This window comes from Talpa europaea, assembly GCF_964194135.1.
Source record: "Talpa europaea genome assembly, chromosome: 4".
Taxonomy (NCBI): Eukaryota; Metazoa; Chordata; class Mammalia; order Eulipotyphla; family Talpidae; genus Talpa; species Talpa europaea.
Window position 1 is genome coordinate 104,917,642 of NC_140070.1, and position 21,933 is coordinate 104,939,574.

The 21,933-nt window shown below is 47.9% G+C and overlaps 1 protein-coding gene across 3 annotated transcripts in view; it reads right to left on the bottom strand.

The window, feature by feature from the left end:
• ITGB5 (integrin subunit beta 5) overlaps positions 1–21,933 on the bottom strand; it is a gene marked incomplete at its 5' end in the record, with an annotated part of 105,370 nt that overhangs the window by 26,371 nt on the left and 57,066 nt on the right. For 2 of the 3 annotated variants that reach the window (XM_084231292.1, XM_084231291.1), the window contains 5 exons: positions 3,343–3,772; positions 10,724–10,858; positions 17,541–17,630; positions 19,277–19,372; positions 20,817–20,978. In XM_084231292.1, the coding sequence (XP_084087418.1) occupies positions 3,343–3,772; positions 10,724–10,858; positions 17,541–17,630; positions 19,277–19,372; positions 20,817–20,978 (913 nt within the window). The remainder of the gene's footprint in view (positions 1–3,342; positions 3,773–10,723; positions 10,859–17,540; positions 17,631–19,276; positions 19,373–20,816; positions 20,979–21,933) is intronic. The other variant, XM_084231293.1, reaches the window with a different exon arrangement.

Below are 21,933 nucleotides of genomic sequence, written 5' to 3' on the forward strand. Positions count from 1 at the left end.
TTCAACTACTTGTGGCTTTTAAAGTAAAGAGGTGAAGGATGCTAATGGGGCACAACAGAAAGAGTCAAAATGCCCTAATCAGTGTTGCACTGTATTAAAGTAATTTAATTCCAAGTGCTCCTTAGAACACAGACATACGAAAATAAGGTAAGACACAGAATAGTCATGAACACACACGCAGTAACTCAGAAAATAAATTTGAGAATGAAAGATACTAACCTCAAAGAATGAGTGATGGAATTATGAGCAGTTAATTTTATTTCTTTCTACTCTTTTGACTATTCTTGAACTAAGACTAATCCTCCACTTATCTGGAGTCTTTCTCTCGACTGGGAAGTTCTGGGAGGGATGCACGTGAAAGAGGGGGTGCAAGAGCTCCTTGCCTGGTTTGCCAGAGGGTCCAAATTAATCCTGGTCACCACCAAGCGGCAGACAGCACACCCTGAACATGCATCTAACGACTTGCCTGTACTTTTCAAATTTTCCTTAACAAGGTGTATGACTTGTTGAGGAGGTGAGAGGTATGCCACCTCAGCAATCGGGGAGTTAGTGACTTGGGGCATCATGCATTTAGGAGCCTCAGGGGCTTCACCAACCTCCCATTTGTCCACAGCAGGAAGGTGCAGAGGGAGGGGAGCAGCAAGGGAGGAGCACCCAGGGGCTTCTGAACACCGAGTCTGGCAGAATCCTGAAATGCAAGGTTACTCAGAACTGTGGGCTCTGGGGATGGAGAAAAAGACTGCATATTCACCCAGCTATGGGCGATTCCTATTTCAAAATGACAAGATTTCCCTACAGAAGTCACTCATACCTCATGTCACATCCTGTGCCTCCTGGCTCGGTGCTGTGTTCAGAGACTATGACTTCTGGGAGGGGGAAGGGAGGCATCCACCAGGCACTGGGCCGCTTCCTGCCAAGTTCCACGCCAGGTCCTTTATCTACACATTTCCTTTCAATTCTCAAAATTACACAGAAACAAGAGTTGTTGGCCCAGTTTGGGAACAGGAAAACTGAACGTCTTAGCAAAGTAAATCAACAAACCCAGGAGGCAGAGTTTGCACATGCCGTCTGATTTGGAAGCTCTTACTCACAGGCAACCTGGATGCAAGCAGCCTTGTGGGGTGAAGATATATGAGGGATTATTTCTGGTTCCTGAGGGGAAAGGAAGGACAGTCCTGTGATAATGCTTGATGATATGTTTCTTTAAAAAACAAAACTCTGCAGAAGGTCAATTACAGATGGTGCCAGGCTTCCAGGAGCGCTCTGATGGTGGCTGCTAAGGAAATGGGTGCTCCATCCACTGTGCTGGACTCCTGGGCAAAGCCTGGAGATTAACAGGGAAAGGAGCCCTCCTGCACACTGGCAGCGGCTGGGGGTCCCAGAGGGCATGGCCGACTCATAAAGGAGCCAGTGCTCAACAAGCCCACTCATACCAGGCAACTCGCTTTGCACACATTCTCTAACCCTCATGACTGCCCCAGTGACATGAACAGCATGTGGCGCTACTGGATTTCACCTTGGTTTTGTCTGCTAACCCAGACAGAACCAGCCAATAGACACCAAACTGTTACCAGTGTGACAGGGAAGAGCAGATCCCTTTCACGTTTAGGGCATCAAATCCTAACTCATCCCCAGCTTGCTCTTCAGTGACATTCATGCCCACTCTTTCTGGAGCAGTTCCAAGTTTGTACATGTTGACCCCACTTACCCACAACTAAACTCACACTTGTCCCCTGGAATTGGTCTGCCCCCACCTGCTGACCCTCCACAATGGTCATCCTCCATATGGGTGGTCACCCTCCACATGACAGAACAAGTCTATGTTCCGATTTGTTTCACATGTATGTGCTTCATCTTCCTGACTATATACTAAGTACCCTTCAAATCAACATTTCCCAATGGGAAGACCATTCTCAAGGAAGAAATGGTCTTAGAAAGCAAAATACACAATTTGTGGAAGAAAGAATAGTCTTCCCCAAACTTGTTCTGTTTACTATATTTGGAGGTATTGGACAGAATGACGCTTTTCAGACATAATTTTAAAGTAGCTCATCTTATTTTACAACCCCCCAGAATACGAACTCCCAGCTAGTCATGTAACTGGAATCCACGGCAAGTCTTACACTTGGATTTAAGAAAATTAAGTGCTCAAACACGACACAATAAAAACTTGGCTTGGTTATAGTTCATTCAAAAAACTTAAATCTGCACATTTTGGTAGTAAAGATAAAAATAAGCTCAATAGTAAGATGTGACTGTTTAACGGAAAAGAAAAGGAAAAGTGAGCATACTATGAGGGTGCGTTAAAGGAACGCGAGATCCTGGGGCAAACATTCAGCTGGACTCTGGGCTTAGCCCGGGTTGTGGAGAATGACAACACACCTGGTTCTGAGACATACATGTAACAGAATGATAGAGTCCTCAGAGAAGGAAGAGACTGGGGTGTCTGCCTGGATAAAAGAGAAGAGAGAAACATACAGTTGGGTGGAAGTTACTGAGTAGCAAGTTTCAGTTCAATAGAAAAAGGAACTTTTAAACCATCCTCAGGATGTCAGGGATGGCCTTCAAGAATGTTCATGGCTAATCCTTAGCGCCTGTGACTGTGTTACTTTGAATACATGGTAAGAAGACCTTGTAGATATGAGTCACCTAAGGATCTTGAGATGGAAGTTCTCCTGGGTTATCTTTGTGGATCCAATGGAATTGCAAGACTCTAAGAGAGAAGCAGGAATGTCAGAAAAAGTGTGATGACAACAAAGCAGATAGCAGAGTCAAAAAAAGATCTGAGGATGCTCCCCCACTGGCTTCGCAATAGAGGAGGGGCTACAAGCCAAGGACCTGCAGATGGCTTCTAGAAGCTGAAAAAAGACAAGGAAATGGATTCTCGCCTAGAGCTTCGAGATGGAATACAGTCTTGCTGACACCTAGATTTTATCCAAAGAAGTTTCATTTCAGACTTTTAACTTTTAGAACTATAATGGAATAAATTTGGGTTGCTTAAAAATGCTAAGTATGTAGTAATTTGTTAGAGCTGCCATAGGAAATGAATGTGCTATCTAACAAGGGAATACCCACAACCAGTCCCAGGGCACTCCCTGTCCCAGGATGGGATCAAGAAGAGGCTGAAGAGTGACCTGTCAGGAAAGCTGTGCAGGCAGGTCCTGGATGGCCCGCACAGGCCCCTCCAACTCTGAGAAACATGTCTCAGGGCAGTGTTTTCTGGTGATGGGTAAAGCTTGGTTCTATCTCCTAGGACTGTGGTAGTAAGTAAAAGACATGCTTTGGGGGCTCCTCTTAAAGAGACCTCGGCCACAGCAAAAGTGGTTGCCCTGGGGCACCTACCTGAGCAGAGGACTCCTTTGTTCCTGGCACAGGAAAAGTTGTCACACTCGCAGAAAGTCCCGTAGATCTTCCCAAACTCACTCTCGAAGCAGGAGCACTGGTTGCAGCTGCACTCCCCTCGCCCACTGCACAGGGGCTTGCCCTCTGCCTCCCGGCACAGGTTCTGGTACAAGCTCTGGTTCTCCCCTTCTTGACACTCGCACTTGGAGCCCAGGTGGTTGGGGTTGCACTCACACAGTCCGCAGACATAAGTCCCATTGCCACTGCATCTGGCACTATCTGGCTCCAGGTTGGCGCTGCAGCTGCATTTGCAGTTGTAGGTGACCCCCACCTCCAGGCTGTCCCGGAACCCCACAGGCCGCAGGGTGAACATGTGCTCCGTGGGTCTGCCTGGGCAGTTCCGGGCCTCCACCGACACCTCGAAGGATGCCTGGGCAGAAGGAAGAGGGAACAGGATGCTCACGGTGAGCCAGGGCCTCGGGGTGTCTGTACTAGCCTCCCTATTATCCAGGGGCCCTGCCCAAGAACAACTCCCAAGAGGTCCTCGATGAAGGACCTGCAGCGAAATCCCTCCCGATCCTCACACACAGGGAGAGCCATGCAGCGGCAGCCCAGGAGGCCTTGGATCCACAGCTCCCTCATGTTAGCAAAGAAGAACATATTCAGGCATGCCAGCATCTGACAGGCATTGTGCTTGTCTTTTTAATGCTCATCATCTCTCAGTTCTCACAACCCTGAGGAAGTCACTGCCACAAAAAGGTATAAAGACTCACTTGAGTTTCCACAGTTCTTTTTCTCCCTTCTTTTCACTTCTACCCTCCCCTCTCTACTTCCATTTTGAAAGTCATTCATGCAACAGATATTTTCTGGGCCCGTCCTCTGAGCCAGGCACTGCACTGCAAATGCTCCCTGAACTCATGCGTCCACAGACCCAGGCCAGTGCCCGCCTCTCTCGGAAGCTTTCCTCCCCTGGTGAAGCCCATCTGCTCAGACACACCTGCAGCCTCGCCCAGCCCAGCCCAGCTGCTCAGAGAGGCCCTCGTGGCTGCAGTTTCACAGCGGGCCTGAGGGTGATGGCTGCTGCAGGGCGCCACACATGACAGACCTTTTCTTTTCAAAAAAGCTTGTAAAGAAATGTTTCTAAGTCCTGAGCTTCTCATGGGTTGCCTTGGAAACAGTGCGAAAGGACCTATAGGAGATGTCGGTGCAGGAAAGATGCCTGCAGCCGCCCACACCATCAGAACGAGAGGGAAGCCAGGTGGCTGCCAGGTGGACTCTCCCGAAGCAGAGGCCGACTCCCGCCTGCCCCTCCCTCCCAGAGAGGAGCCAGAGGAGCGTATGAAGTTAGTCACCCCCACTGGCCTCAGAGCAGCATTGTGGGCACCCATAGGCAGGTAGCTGGCACCCCCTGACCTATGCTGTCCCAAAGGGCATCTACCCTGAGCAGTGGTGCACCCTACACAAAAGAAGACACGAGACGGGGCCCTGGGTGGTGGTGGTGTTGGGGGGAAGGGGTGCTCCAGACACCGATTCCAGATATCCAGGCCCAGATGTCTTTATTTTTCACAGGGTTCCTCATGTCATTCTGAAGCTTAGAGTGGGTCAGGAACCCACTTCTAGCTGTTGCTAATTATTTGCTTTAAAAAGAGCTGACTTTTAAAAAGTCATCAATAACTTGCTTCACTAAGCACTCTTTGGATAATATATATTATTGGAGAATGTTGAAAATGATTTTTCTAAATTTTCTACAACTCCCTATTGATTTGGGGTCTTTACCAATTCTAAAAGGCCCCTCCTCAGAGTCTGTGACATCTAGAGACACCCCCAAGGTGGGTGAAGGCATGTGAGACTTAGCAAGACAGACCCTCCCTCTAGGTCCTGAAGAGTCCTGCGAGGCAGCAGGCCATAACTCTAGGGAACTTGACAACAGACCCCGAAGCTCTGTGTCAGTGAAGAGATGTCAAAGGAAATAACTCTGGACAGGTAAACTGAGGCCGATGACCAGGGTCAGAGGACACTGGGAGAATCAAGCCAGGAGAGACTGCTGGGATGGGGCAGGAATGGGGCAGTGGGGGGGGGGGGGAAGCAGAGAAAGAGAGAGATTGATAAAAGCAAAGTCAAGACAAGATCAAGTATAAGCCTGAGGGCAGATGAGCTCTGGAGGTAAGGACTGAAATCTGCCTACTGACTACAGACATTCACAGCCACAGGTGCTGAGCGCCTTCACACCCAGGTGTTCTGCTGGGTGTCTGCATGAGCACCTCATTTACATGCCCCAGGAGGAGGCATCCTACTACTCGAGTGAAAACAGGCTTGGTGGCATGGGTGAGCTCAGTGCCAGTAAGGGTAGAGGGGACTGTGCTCTCCCGTGCATCACCTCCTGGCAGGGAGGAATGAGGCAGAAGCCCAGTGTCCAGAACTGGCCAGACTCACTAGAGGGTGGTGCCTGGGGGCCCCTACAGGATCTTCCTGTCCTGGGCTAGGGATGACCTGGGCCTGTAGATGGGAAGGGGGGGGGTGACACCTGCCCCACCCACTCATGGGGCCATCAGGAATGTAGAGGTGACGGGCTCTTCCCTCCTTTCTGAGGCTCAGAGAGAAGCAGCAATCTGCAAGGCTCCTACTTCCCAAGACTCCTACCACCTGGACTTGTTAGTGAAAAGCTCCTGGGCTTCTGACCCAAAGCCACCTGTGGGTCAGAGCAGAACAACTACAAAGCATAATGTGAACCAATAACCAAAGGCATTTAATTACGAGAAGACTGGGAAGTGTCATCTGTGCATCTAACCTTCCCCCAGGAAAACTAGCCTGCATCCAGGGATAAAGGAACAAGAGACAATTCAATCTCCCTACTCTTGCAAACATGCTGCGTTCGCTGGGGAGTGACTGGAGAAGGAAGTGAGGGGAACCCCTGAATCAGTGCTGGCAGCTGATCACCCAGGAGTTAGAAAAGCTCCTGTGCTATCTGGCTGGGGGCGTGAGAAGGACCTGGCTTTCCTGCAGGCCATCCTGGACATCCTTCCTAGCCAAGACTGGACTCACGGAGGTACTAGCTGTCGGCTCCTGGTAACCAGAGAGCAGCTCAAGTTCAGCTGCTGAGTCTCCGGTCCTGCTGGGCACAGAGCTATTATAAAAAGCTCCTTGGGAAGAGCATGTAAATCTGCCTGCCCACCCCTCCATTCAGAGACTCCGTTTCCCTGAGGGGTCAGGAAGGAATCTGAGGAGGTTGGAAATCAGCTGGAGGAGTACCTCTTCTCTAATTACTATGGACTCCAACTGACACTGAGGGCTCCCCACTTCCTGGGACTTTCTGTTCTCCAATTCTGAGATTTCAGAGGAAGGTCACGGACATAGCAGCCTTCCCTCCCTCCCAAGGTTGTTATTTAAACTCATTGGGATGCTCCTGGTCCCCCCAAGGGCTGCTGGCCTGATCCACCCTTTCAAAAGGGTGGCCCAGCCCCCACTCCAAACCCACCAAACCCAGGGCTGTGTAGATGCCAAGTCCACTAGGAGCTCAATGGAACAAAGCACTGAGGACGGGCACGGGGTACAGAGCCCCAGAGGAGGGGACGGGAGCGGGCGACACCGTGGGAAGTCCATGACAGGGCTCACTGGGTCCTTTGTACTGGCCCGAGTGCTCCCCCGCGCAGCCAGCCACTTGCATACTGATTTGTCGAACCAGTTCATGAGAAAGCCAACTCCCAGTGGCCAGGCCACTCAGTCAGCCCTTGTTGGTGTTGGAACCAGGAGAGGAAAATTAGGGAAAAAACCTGGAGTTACCAAAAGAGAACCTCACTGGACTTGGGACTTTTACGGTTTATTCAGGCATATTTCTCTCTAAGGACTTCCTGGCACCACGCGCCTGCCACCTCTCCTGCTTTATCATGGACAGATATCTTGATGCAGAGAACACAGGGGAGCCACAGAACCACAGCCTCTGGCTGGAAGTGACCACAGGCCTGCCCACCCCACCCTCATGCCGCCTGATTCACAGGAAGTTTTAGACATGGGGAGGTGAGATCTGCCCAGATGCCACTTGGACCCAGCTGTCCCAAGCTCCCCCACGTCCACAGGACAGACTCCCGAGATCCCAATGCCATGGCACCATCTGCTTTCCTCTTCTCTCTTCTCCAGAAGAGTCCTGGTTCTACACTCCTGACTGCGCACCTCACCATTCCCACATCTGTCTGCAGTCCTCCCAACTCACGGCATGAAGGACACCCACCTGCTAAAGGGTGATCAGGCACCTTAGCTGGGCACGTGCGCCCCACAACAAGGCATGGCAGAAGCCCACCTCTGCAGCCGCAGCTGTAGTCACTCTCCTCTCCTCCCCTATTCACTATCCAAGGCTGCTTCCCACTTGCAAAAGAGGATGCTCTTTCACACCCTCAAAACTCCTCTGCTGCTAAGACCACCAGTGGGACTCCCCGCCCTCCCTGTGTCTGGAAAACTGCCCATGCTCCAAGTCTCAGCTCAAACAACACCCCTCCAGGCGTCTTGCTTGGGACTCCCTAGCACCAAGCTCAATTTTTATCACTGCACTTGTCACCCTTCATAGAGTTGGCTCATCTGCATGTTTATTTCCTCCTCCCAATCTGTCCTTGGGACAAATGTCAAAGGGGAAATACCCACATATGAAATAGTAAGCCTGCTGGCCGAGGCCCAACTGTAAACTCTTTGAAGACAGTTCAGCCTGAGAGAAGGGACAGGCCCAGGCTTAAGAAAAGCAGATTGGTCTCAGCTGGAAGTGCCTCTCCTTCAGCAAAAAGGGAGCTGGAGGAAAGCTCCCTCAATTCTTCAAGCCAGGACTGGCTCCATAACACATGCCTGTGCCCACACTCAGACTTAGAAGGGCTCTGTGCTCGGTCTAAGGCTCTGCTGTTGCCACACTAAGTTCTTAATAATTTTTGAACAAGACCCCACATTTTCATTTTGCACTAGGCCCTCTAAGTTATGTAGCTGGGTCTGCCTGCATGGGCACCAGTGCTCTCAGAGCTCTCCTTCGTGACCTGGCGTGGCCCTTGCGCGAGCATCATGTCCAGCTATGACAGGCAAGTGGCCACCCTCTGTGCCAGCCTGTCTTCATTCACAGAGAACAAAAGTCCACGGCCCTTGCAGTGGGACCAGGGGCCATGTGACTGGGCCCTTTGACAAGAGGACAGCAGGAACCAGCATGGAGACCTGCCACGTGGACAGGCCATGGCCCCCAGCACCCTGAGGGAGGCCCCTGCCTAGGTTGTCAAGGGGGAGGAGGTGGGAGGGCACCATTCTTTCTCTATGGTTTCAAAGACTCTGTAAGCCCTATGAAAACATTTTTGAGTTTTTCACTTTTGTGGGAAAAAAAATGCCATTTAAAATATCTCTCTGGTTTCTGGACAATGTTTTCCTATTTTTCTGAGGTATCCCTGAACAAAACCACAAGGGTGTTGATGAGTTAGTGGCAATAATCCCACCTTGGGTTTTTTTCATACTTTTGGTTCCAGAGGGCAGGAGGTATAAGAAAAACATGGAGTTTGGCAGCTTTAATCTCAGGCTTGTCTCCTGGTTTTAGCAGCTCATTAACCACAGGACTTCTGGAAAGTTCTCTGGCCCTTCTTTGAGCCTCAGTTTTTCTCACATACAATGGGGAGTAACGTCTACCTTACCAGCTGCTTCAAGAAGCAGAGAAAGTAGCAGTAATGGCCCCACCATGGCACAGGGCTTATCAGAAATCCCCATAAATTGACAACCATATTATTCCCTCCTTGATAAGGAGACAATGACTAGTGAGATCACTTGATTTGGAGTGAAATGAACTTGGCTTGAGTTTTGAGTACACTGCTTATTAGCTGGGTCACCTTGGCTAGCTGATCATACCCCCAAATCCCAGGCTCCCTAGCAGCAATGAGAGCAGGGCCCCATTCCCAACCTGAGCCACAGGGTGTGTGACCCAAATGTGGCAAGGTGCTAAAAGGCATTCAGTAAACTGTGCCCTGTGTGGAGAACCCTGTTTATTATCATATTTTGCTCTGAGATCCTTGGAAGTAGGTCTGATGGAATAGAATAGGCTGCTCTAATTAGACTCAAATAGCCTAGCTTTGACCTTCCATTTTGCTACTGACTGGCTTGTGTAGCTTCAGGTAGTTAAACTCTGTGGTTCAGTTTTTCTCATCTGTCAACATGAATAACAATAACTTCCTCACAGGGAACAAGAGGAAAACATAAAGAGAACTCATTGTTTACTTGCTTTCCAGTCCTTCCAGAGACAAACTGTATTTCCCCTTTGGGTCCATGAACAACCCCAATATTCTGATAGTGATTTCCCCTTTTCTGGTTAAGGCAGCAAAACTTGGCTTTATTTTCATGCATCCAAAAGAAGCTCCAACTTTATGCTGGCATTAACAAAAACAGTTATTATCAACAAACAGTTCCCTTGACTTTCCTAGTTTCTAGATAATTCATCACGAGGGCTGCTTGTTTTTATTAAAAAAACAAACTGAACATAGAACTCCAGATGCAGTCTGACCCAAACAAAGGAGAGAGGAGCCATCATCGCTGGCATTTCAGAAGCCTTCCATTAACTCAACCTCAACTGGCATGACCTTTTTCTCAAGCAACTGTATTTATTCACATTAAGCCTTTGAGCCATTACAACCTACCAGATCCTTCTCTTAAAAGTTACCATTAAAACAAGTCCCCTCTGCCCTATTGCTGTCCTGAACCAAATACAAGAGATTACTTCTGTGCAGTGAAAAATATTTCTTCTAAGTCTTGGTTTATCTGCTTTATAAAACAATGTGTTTTCTTCATTGCTGTGACCTCCCTGTATTTGATATAGCTTTTCCATGAGTTCAACTCAAGCTAGTCATAACCATGAACAGACAAGAAACATCTGGAACAACAGTCAACTCTTCCCTCCTGTTGACATTATCAACACTCTTAAAGTATGTTTATTACTCTGCTACAACCCTTTCTACGTGTGTGCTCAACAACCCACATTATTTGTCTGATTCATAAAACTTTTCAGAAATTATGTATCCCAAAGCACAGAACATGCTAAGAGGTCTAGGTATGAAGGCCAGATCTCTCAGACTCCTGCCCATGCTCTACCAGTTGATTTCATCTCTATCATGGGAAGATAATATTGGTTTAAAACACCAAGGGCACAGTGAAAACTTGGGGAAACTTTCGGGCAAGGCACTAAGGGTCAGGAGCATGGGAGCTCCTAAACAACTGCACCTGGCACCTAACAGACACAACACAGAGCAGGCGTAGGAAAGCCACCCCACGCTGAGCTGGAAGACAGAATACAAACTGACTTTGTGACATTCAAGGTCCTTATCAGAAACCAAAGAATAATGACCAATGCTAACAGGCATCATAAACGAGGAAGAGGACTTACCGTGTCCCCAATCTTCAGGCCCTCACACTTCCTCTGGCCAGGATAGGATACACCATCTTGGCACGTAGCAGTGAAGAAGAGGTTAAGATCCTCAGGCTGATCCCAGACTGATAGCTCCACCTTAGACCGGATGCTCTAAACAGAGAGAAAAGATTAAGCCAAAACCTCTTAACAGAGGTCAACAGTCTAGACGCTCTCCCTAGATTCTCCAAACTGCTGCATGGCTTCTTCTAAGTCAGAAGTCTCAAGCTAAGGTAAGAGTCAGTGGTTTGGCTAGCTGCTCCTCTATCTCTTTCCCTCTCTCTCACCCACAGACCATCTTGCTAGACATGGCCTGAGGTCTTCCTCCTTGAATTCAGAGTTGAAAATGGTTCACCTGCCAATTGATGCTACTATCTGCTTCAAGGGCTCATGCTCTGACCATGTTGTCCTCTCAAGAGTCACCTCTTATCACTACCCTCAGCTTCAGACACGCAGCTCCTCAAATCTTGCCATGTGCTCTTCAAACTTAGAGCCTTTGCACATGCCTGGGATAAAGTTCCTTGTTCAGTGGCTCTTGTCTCTTCTTTGCCCCTCGCTAGCTCCTTATCATCCTTTAAAGTCAGGTCAGCAGGCACTTTCTCGCACAATCCACCCTATCATTCACAGCACACCCACCCCCACCTGATGAGGTCCACATGCCTGAGTTTGGAACTACATTATGAGAGATTAACATCTTATGAGTGGATTATGTTCTTAGGACCATAAAACAAAAATGGGTAAAACAAAAATCAGGTGAACTGAATCATCAGAATAGAAAAATTTAAAGACTGAAAATAAGTGTTGAAAAGAATATGGAGCAACTGGGGCCTTTGTACACTGTTGGATGATAGTGGAAACTGGCCAAGACAGGCACAAATTCCTCACAGCTACACTCTGTAACAGCTAGAAACTAGAACTAACAAAAACCTGTCAGAAAAATAGAGAAGATTTTTTAAAACAATTGTGTATGTCCACATAGTACAGTAGCATAAAGGAGTGGATCTGACAATACCACACATAGATGAGTTTCATCAACATAGCACTGGCAGAAAAGAAACCAAACACGAAAGGCCCATCTACTGTGAGATTCTATTTATGTAAAATTCAAATTCAAAAAAATTCAAAACCAGTGGTTACCCTTGGGGGACAGTAATGGGAAGGGGTATGACAGGGGCTTGGGTGTTAATATGTTCTGTTTTTTTGAACAGATATGGATGGCTTTTGGATACTTAGGTATATTCTGTTTGCAAAAAAAATTGCAATTTTCTGAAATGTCTATTTAAAAAGTATCTTAGAAGGGTGTACTTCGGAGAATGAGGCCAAATGAAGTTATTGGCTTGTATTTGGGTCATATCTTATCAAAACCAGCATTTTACACACTGAGTATATTCTGCGTGTGCACTGCAAGAAGCAGCAAGGCCAGCCCGCAGATGCCCGTCTGCCCTCCTTGCCCACTCCAGACTGCACAACACTGACCAAGATGACAGGCAGAACTACCTCTTGCTCTCATGGGGTTCCTTTTCCTTTTTTTTTTCTTTTTTGCTGACCATGTAGTGTTAAACTTGCTTCAGTTAAATATGCTGTTTTCCCAACGAATTAGCAGCTTGTTGAAAATATTCTCTGCAAGAAATAGTCTCTCTCTTTGCAACACAAAATATTAAGTGCTTCTACAACTCTAAAAATACTCTCCCTCTTAATTCCACTTCCCCTTGTAAGTGCCAGCCTCACTGGCACAGGGCTGGGAGAGCACCACTCAGCACACATGGCACTGCCTGCCGAGGGATGCTAGTTATTTAGAAATCTGTTTTTCCCACTGAGTTGTGAAGTCCGAGGGCCATATGGTATTTCTGTCTGGGACCAGGCACAAGCTTTTGACAGATGAAAGGAAGGATATTTTAACAACAATTATGCTGAGGGGTTCAGGCCTATTTTAAAAAGTATTTTTAATTGTGAGTTTGTATGAAGATGAGGCAAAATAGTGTGTCATAAAGGGGTTGGGTTGATGTAAAAAATTACTTGAGACCAGATGCATGAAACACGGGAGCCCATAGTTCACACTCAGGTTGTTAGGAGGAAGCATCAGAGCCAACCCCCTCCAGGCCCGCCTACGCGCCACCTTGGAAGTGTTAATGGAGGATTTGGTAGAAGGAGAAGGTGCACTGGTGGCTCCTTCCATCCAATGCATGGAAATGTAATGCTATGTTCTGTCCTGCCCATAAGACCCCAAAACCTTGTGTTCTGATCTGAAGTTTGAATTTCTCCTGCTCCCCAGACAGTCTGTAGAATCAGAAACGCTTATAGTGTTAGAGAGCTAGGAACCATGGAGATGATTCATGAAAGTGGGAAGCAAAGCCAAAGAAAAAGTCACATCTGAGGTTACCTCCCTGCCAGAGGCAGGCAGAACCAGAACCAGAACCAAGCCATGGTCCCCCAGCAGTGCTCTCTGTAATCACACCTGATAATTCTTTCTTCAGAAACTGGCTCTGACTTGGCAAGTGTGGATGGTCAGGTTGTACCCTGTTTATATCCTTTAGGTCAGTCTCCCCTAAAGACCAGGAGCTCCTGGAGAGTAGGAGTGTGTTCTGCTCACTGTCTATCCCAAGGAGTTGCATGGGGCCTGTTACACATTAGGCTGTTGGGATATGTTTGTTGAACAAGTAAATGAATAAATAAATGGACGGAGTCCAAGACAGAGCAGAGGTCAAAGCCATAGACAATGCAGTTGTTATGTACGAAGACTTATGTGTGACTCTTGACATTCAATTAACTCCCATCAGATTTGCCCCTGAAGATGAGTTTTTACTCCTCATCTGAGGGTGAGGAGACAATGTCATGATTATTACAAGTGCAAAGGCTATTTAATACTCGGTCAGGTTAGGTCACATCTGCAACTGCTTTAAGTCAGGCCAGCTGTGGAGAGGGTGGGAGCAGACTGTATGGCAACAACAAAAAGAGAAACATGTGCTTCAGCTTCTGATGTCACCCGCCACATTCAGCTCGAGTGGTTTCCAGCTCATTCTGTTCTTTCCTGCTCTGCAAAGGGCCCCAGTGGTGTCTCCAAATACTACCTCCCCTTTCTCAGTGCAACCTGATGCGGGCGTCTTACATGTACACTGGGGCCTGTGGGCAAACTCTGGAAGAAAACTCACTGCTTAGCAAAGCACCACGGTGCTCGGTGCCCCTGGGAGGATTTAGTGATCTCTCACAATCAAGAATTTGGCACAGGAAGAAAAAATTATAAATTGAAACTCAGAGCCCAAGATTTCACACTGTACACGTTGCATGTGACAGACTGTATTCTATAAGATGTTAAACTAAACACACCCTTTCCACTTCGCTTCCTTCTCAGCCCCATTAAACACCATCGCCATTGCCTCTATTACATGGGCTCCAACCAAAAATGTCCCCACAGATGGGGACAAGTCAGCCCCTACGCTCAGTCACATGTCTCTGATGAAATCCACCAGAAACCACTGAGATGGGGAGGTGGGCAAGAGAAACACAAACAGTTCATTTAAGGTATGCTCGGACCCTGGCCGGGGTGAGGAGGAGGTGAGGGGATAACCAGAGCTAACCGGAACACACACACACACGCGCACACACACACTCACTCACTCATACATACCCACCCCACCTCACCTCCAGACTCTGCTCCAAATACCTTGCTGTTTCACGTTTCTATACTTCTTTATTTCTTTTTATGTTTCTGTATTTAATATCTTTTTTACAAATTTCTGAAGTGGGGTGGTGGTAGTGGAACTACCAAGATCACAGCTTTTGGGATGACCATGTTCAGTATCTTGGGGGTGATGGCTTCACAGGTGTGTACTTGTGTCAAAACTTACAATTGTACACTCAAATCTGTACAGCTTATTTTCTGTTAATTATATCTCAATACAGTGGTTTTTAAATTTTCCACTGAACTTGAATAGCCGTGGTTGATAGTATTATAGCAATTGCCCACTTTAAGAGTTGAGGCTCTAGTCATTCACAAGCCACAGATTTCATTTCCTCCCAGGTTCTCTAACAGGAACCGTTTTACTTCCCAGTCTGGCTACAGAGCTAGGTTCCCACAGTTCCTCAGGGCATTCACCCAGGTTCCTAAGTTCCCCAGGGAAGGGATTCCTTTCACTGCTCATCCCATCCCACTCCCCAGCAGCAGAGGGCTCCCCGTCTCCACCTGACCTCCACATACACAGCATATTTCTCTAGGGGCTTGGGTTTCTATTAAGAAATAAATTTATAGCCCTCCCTGGTGGCACAAGGGGTTAAGACCGCACTATGAAGCAACACGCAGGCTCTGCAGCACGAGTTCAATCCCCGGCTGGCCAGGGAAAATCCCACATGGCGCAGCAGACCTCAAGTCTTGCCTGCTGCTCCCCTCAGCAGTGCATTTCAGTCAGTCTCCCTGTTCTGTTCCGCCCTGTCTCTGGTGAATCCTCTCACCCCCACACCTCTGGCCTGTACCCCAGCTCTTGTATGCATAAATAAATAAATCTTTAAAAAAAGAAAGAAATTTATATATAATGAATCCTGCATTTATATATAAATGCAACCTATCTCAGAGAAAGACAACCAGCAAGTATTTATGAAATCCCATCCAGGGATCCAGCACTCACAGCTTGTGCTCCTGGCTGGAAGGGCCCTATCCACCAGCATGCACACACAGAACCATGCGCCACACCAGCCAATGGCTGAGCACAGGGCTTTTTCTGTTTCTGGTGAATGTTATTCAGCCAGTTCTGTGGAACTGAGTGTCATGATGCCTTTCACTGTAAAAGCTACAAGGAGCAGAAGGCCTGGACCTTCTTCAGGAAATGCCCAGGGGGAGCCCCATATGTATGTCAGTCACCTGGAATAGGGGATCATCTGGACTCAGGGGCTGACTGAGGATGGAAATGCTGGGAACAGGCTCCTCCCCAGAAACCCATGAGAACACCCTCAACCCCACCTTGGTGCCGAAGATGTGCTTGTTCTTCATTATTTCTTCCTCTAAAGGCCTTGACTCAGTAGGAAGTATGGTGTGGTCACCCCACCAGAGAAGAGCACAACCAGCAGCAGCCCCCTACTGACCTGGGGTTCACGGAGCCCCCAGTGCCCCAACAGGGGAGGGAGAGCAGCTCAGGTCAGGGGTTCAGGCTGTCACACTGACTTTAGTTTAGTAAAAGTTCAAAAAATGTTTTGAGTTTTTACCTCAAAAATTTCATGATGAGGTGTCCCTAGTAAGGAAGGTGACATTGGGTAGGCCCCCAGCCTCGCACACACACTCCACACACTCTCTCAGGGTCACATTTCCACTGTCTGTGGGAATCTGAAAGCCAGTAGGTATAAAGTTCATCTGGAAACCCTGTCTCGCTGGGCTCTGGGGTGGCCCACTGGATCTGGTGAAGATTTAAAGGTCAGAGATGAAAAAGATTTGTTATGTGTGTGTGTGGGGGGAGGGGGCAGGGTAGGAGAGGAGGTGGTTTAGTTTCTGTCAACAGGAAGTTCCAGGAGTGAGGAGGCATCGGAGAACTGTCAGAGGAAGAGGACCTTGAACTGCATACAGGGCAGGGATGGGTGGGGAGAAAGAAGGAAAACCGGCTGCAATCCTCACTGCTGCGCACTCACCACCTTCAGGACACCGAAGTTCCAGAAGGCCAAGTGAGGGCAGGCCATACCCCATGCTCCAAGGCTGAGGGCATTGGCTCCTGGTCTTTGTAAGTCAAAACAGGGCTACCTTAGTAGGCTGACGAAGTCAAGAGTGGACAGACAGAGTTCCAAATATGCCTCTGCAGATCAGCTATTGGGAAGGTAGATGGCTTTTCTCACACACACTGATGCCATGGTGGTTCATTATGTTTTCAGGTTAGCCCCACAACTCTATTTTATATAAGTGTAGGACTAACAGTGCTACTTAAACTAGGTATTGATGCTATGAATAGCCCTATTTTAACAGGAAGTACTCTGAGTTCCAATTTGGGAATTACCTGGCTCCTTGAGGAGTTGGTGGGCCCTGGAAGCTGCAGCCTCCGGGGACTTAACAGGGAGGGAAGCTGAGGGTACCTACTTCCCAGCACAAGAAACTGTGCCTGCCATTTTTTTTCCTCAGAAAAGGAAGATCAGGGTCGAGGACTTCTTGGATGTAGGGATTAAGGGGAAGGAAGGCAGGAAGAAGAAAGGTTTGTGAATCATGGATGATTGACTTGGGTGTGGAAGTGATTCCTATGCTGTGTCTGTAAGTTTCTATGTGTACCCAAGTTAATGTGATGAGTTACAAAAGCACAGAATTTAATAGGCCTACAGAGGCTCCCTGTGTAAGGACCTGAGTACAATCAGATCATAAATATGTAGGCAAAAGGCCTATTGTTGACTCTTCCTGGCTCTATTCCATTCCATGGAATAGAGTCTAAAGCTCTATGCTGAGCTCCATACCCCGAGAAATTCAGGTTAACTAGGGCCCCAGGTGCTGTCCACCGAAAGGCCAATCATGTGTATCTCCTCGTTTCTCACCATATGCCCAGTCACACCCGGTGCACCAACAGACAGGACCTGGAGACCACGCTGCCAGAACCCAAGCGTGAGTCTGACTGGGCCACGTGCTTGCTCACTGTGATCGGTTTGTGATGAGTGTCAAGGCGGCAGAGGAGAGTGAGGATTCATCAAGCAGGATGGCCTCCCATGCTAAGTCTCAGTGAAGGCACTAAACCCAGGAGGTAGGAGAGGAGACGCAGAGCCCAGTTTGCCAGGACAGCGCACCGAGTGCACATCCGCTATGGGGCCTCAGTGGGAGAGTGCAGGTGGCCATGGGACTTACACTGTACGCGTTGATGATCAGTTGAATAATATTTTTGGAGTCTCCATGTAAAATCTCCACTGTTGTTCCAGGTATTAGGGCTGTAAAATTCTTGAGGGGAAGAAAAAAAAAAAAGTAGGGATAAGCTTAGTTTGTCCTTCTAAATTGTCAAAGAAAAAAAAACAAAAACTGTTCTGCTCCACTGAGCTAGAACAGTAAGGGGCTCCCAGCACCACGTTTTGCCACAAGGATAAGTGGGGAGACCAGGCACCGAGAATGGAGTTGCAGCAGTAGCTGTGGGACAGCCATCCTGAAGGCCTCGTGCGCAAGACCTAACAAGATCTGTCCCCATGATGCCCTGCTCCTTCCTGAACCTTCTCTTCTGTGGACAACTCTCTGAAATTCCATTCACTAAGGTCAACATAGTCTTGACTTTCTATGTTGCCAGCTTGCCCCTAGTCTACACAGGTAGTCTACACATGTGGTCCCTTTGAGGATACCCTCAACCTGTTCAGCAGAAGTGAAAGCATCTCAAAGAGACAGACTCTTTTTCTTAGTAGGGAACCGAGTTGTTAAAGGCGCTCTTCCCAGGACATCTGGGTCTCTCTAGATAGAGGAAGCATTTGCCTTTCCTCTTTAATTTGTATTAACTCCTGAAGATGTTATTTGTAATTGTAACAGAAACATCCAGAAACAGCCTGTCTTAGACTGGATGGACCACTGCCAGAGGCAACATGCCCTTGGTTCTGAGCAAGAATTAAAGCCAAAGTGTTTCCCTCTTGAAACATCTGGAAGTATACCCAGTATAGTCTGCGCAACTGAGCTCTATAAATGATGTGCTTTGTCCTCTCTTCATGAAACAAAGGGGGAAAATGCTCTTTTCCTTGTTTTCTTCTACTAAAATCTCCTAAAATCGATTCAGACTACAAGAAGATAAGAGCTCAAGAAGATGTAAGTGGCATTTTGTCAGTAATAATCTCAGGTGAGAACATCAATCAAGTGAAGGTTCTTCTGTGTGGTTTTGGGTGATAAGCAGAGGAGACAGGGCTGGCTGTCCCGGGGGTAGGGTGAGGAGTCACTGATTAAATTCTTAACCACCTCTGGAGGTACAAGGGGAGCTGGGCTATATTAGGCTTAACATGCACACTTAAGTAATGCAGAGGAGATTTCTAGTTCAAAATGCAACTTGCCTGTGACATCGAAAGAGCACACTCACAAGGGGTCTTTATAATGCTAGACCACAGATTGACCCGGAAAAAGTTTCTTTTATACAGAATAGATTCATACACAGATTGCTCTGTTTTCTTTGGGAATTCTGTCCCAGACTAACCCAGGGGCCTTCCGTACTCCAAGGGGAAGGCATAAAGTTCTTGAATACTGGAATTACTGATGTAACCTAGAGATGTCTCGTTTTTCTTTCTGCACAACCTCATTTTATTTTGTCCTTCTCTTTTGGAGTTGTCCATTTTATCACCTGATAATGGGAATTCACATTATTTCCAAAGATCAAATTAGATACCATATGTTTAAATTCCTTGTAAAAGGTATGTGCTGCTAGGTGAATGCTTAATGGCTTCCTTAATACAATTATTTTTCATTAGATTAAGAAGGGCTATATTCTACCCCTCCTTTAGCTCTCCCCCCACAGAGTAAGGCTGTTAACACTCCTCACCCCACATTCTAATACCCCATTCACCTGAGGTTCAGCATGGATCCCTGAATCAGATCACTAGACTCCCTCCTCCCTCCAGACATACCTTGTAGAGCGAATAATGGTTTTTTGTCACTGCAAAGATCAGGTTGATGTTGTTTTCTGCCAGTTTCTCTCCAAGCAAGGCAAGGGATGGATAGTCCTAGGGTCAAAACAAAAGTCAAGGCTGTAACATTTCTAACAGACTGAAATACAAGCACCAGGTTCTAAAAGGCAGGCAATAACCTAGCACTTGCCATGAGAAGCACCTTCCCCTTAATAACCAAGCCCCAGGAAGCCCCTTAATAACCAAGCCCTGCCAACAGCTCCTAAGTGAGGAGCTACAAAGAAGAGACCCTCCAGAAAAGGACCCTCCAGCACCTACAAGCCAGACTCGTCCCCCACCCCTCCCAACCTAGAATGGAGAAGCGGTGAGTTGAGGTTTCCCACACCTGGTCTGTGTCTCCATCTTTCAGCAGGGGTGGGAGGCAGTGGACAGGCTCCAGAAAGAACAGGTACCTCATCCTACCATCTACCATCAGCATCCGCTTACATTCCCTCCCCTACCACCTTTCCTCCAGATCCCCTCGCCCATTTTCTTTCTCCTATACCTAAGAGATGGGCCTGCCATGTCCCCCACAGGTCCTGGTCAGTCCTGCACGGGGCACTGAATGGGCAGAAGAGGCTGATTACACCTGGACTAAAAACTGAGTCAAAGATGTTTGGGAACAAAGGAGGGAGGTGGCCGAGAGGCAGTTTAACAATGTCCTGAGGATTTTAAGGGGGAATGATGGATACAGGGGTCCAACAGTTCAGTACTTACCAGGTTCTATTCTATAGGTTTGAATGCCTTTCCTAGACTCCGTTTTTCCTGGACAAAATGGAAATCTTGGGCCCTGGGCACCTTTTGAAATGGGAGAAAATGGGCTTGTCTGGCAAAGAAAATTTGAATTTTCCTCTCGCAAAGATACCAGAGTGGATTTGAAAGGGAAGTGAGTGTAGACTTGGGGCAGGAGATGGGAGGGAGAGGAAAGCATGGTAAATGATGTGCAAAATCTCAATAATTGTGGGTCTGTATGACAGGTGTGAGAGGGTTCATTTCACTGCTCTATTTTTATGCATGTTTGAAACTGCAAAAATTCTTCCAAATTACAAGGCCATGGTTCCAGACTATTGGGAGTGGAGGGTCTCCCATTCCATGCAGGACAGCTGCTGCCTGACACTGGTTACTCAGTTCCTTGGAAGCCCATTTCTAAAAGTCAGCAAGTTTGGTCTTCAGTTGTCCAGTTTTCATCTCTGCAGAATACAGTCCCCAATGCCCTCATTTCCCTTTGAGTCCTAGCTTGTCTCCCCAGTTACTTCCTCCCTTGACTAAGGTGCACAAAGGAAAAAAGATGAACCAGCCACAGAAATCTCTGAGAAATATCCTAAGTTATTGAGGCTTCTGGAAGCCCAAGTAGAGAAGACAGGATGAAACCGAATCCCAAGAATGAAAAGAGGGGGTCATTGAATAGAGAGGGCCAGAGGGAGTGTCAGGGGCTGGGGGAGCACTCAGCCAAGGGGCAGGGTCACAGGAGCAGCACTGGGGACCCGTGTCTGGTCCTCACCATCTGGTTGGACGCAGTATACTCGTTGGCCTCGTTCAGGTGGCACTGGCCATCGTGAGGCTGCACCAGGCCCCCCAGCTTTCCATCCAGTGCAATGTGGGGCACGTCATCCGTTGTGAAGACCAGCAAGTGCAGCGCATCCTTTCGCCAGCCGATCTTCTCCTGAGGGACAGAAGTGTGATGGTGCAAAGCCTTTCTGGCTGCTACGCAAGCCTGCCCCGGGGCACCAGAGGGTACTAGCCCATCTCCACAGGTCATGTTCTGAGTAAGAGGGATCCTTTGCTTGTATAATGGGGAGCGCTCATAAAACCACTGGTGAGGGGATCCAGAGCACTCAGAATAGACACAGCCCAGGCTGGGAGAGCCTAAATACCTGAGACAAACCTCATAGCCCCATCCACACAGGGCCCATGCACCTGGGGCCCCCGCTCAGCCCATCATGCACCTCCCCTCGTTTCAGTCATACCTAAGGGCTGCTCCCCCCTTAGCCTTACCTACCATTCCTTCCCCAGAATAGCCTTTAACCCACCCCAACCTGCCACAACACACTTGGGCACCAGAGCTCACCTGCGATGACAGGTAAGTGAGAGCTTCAGTTCCCCAATTAGATGGAACCGTTCAGAACAGAGAGCTGAGGACCACGGTCTCCACAGTCTGTCCGTGGAGACCTAGCAAATCCCGTTATCCATTCTGGCAGCTGTTACCACTCCAATCATTAATTGAACCAATTTGGTGTTTACAGTCAACCAAATTAGCTCCTTGGTCTCTTTATAGCTTCACTATGAGGCGTGTGCCACTCTTCCATCCAGTTCCATCCAGGACTCCAGTTTTCATATTTGGCCACTGTGGCCCCAACAGGTTGAACAATAGACAGTCATATACCAAAAAAGAGAAGCTCAACCAATCCCTCTACACAAAAACACACTCTCATCATCATCATGTAGCCAGATCCTGATACACAGCAATGAAAACTGGGATATGGTTGTCTTCTTACTAACAGTGAAATGATACCTCCAAATATTTTGGTGTCGGAGTGAACATATGAAGAAGTAAACATTGCTGAAGGTATCTCCAGATACACATTTGACATTGAAATAGCAGGCTGGGTTCCCAGACT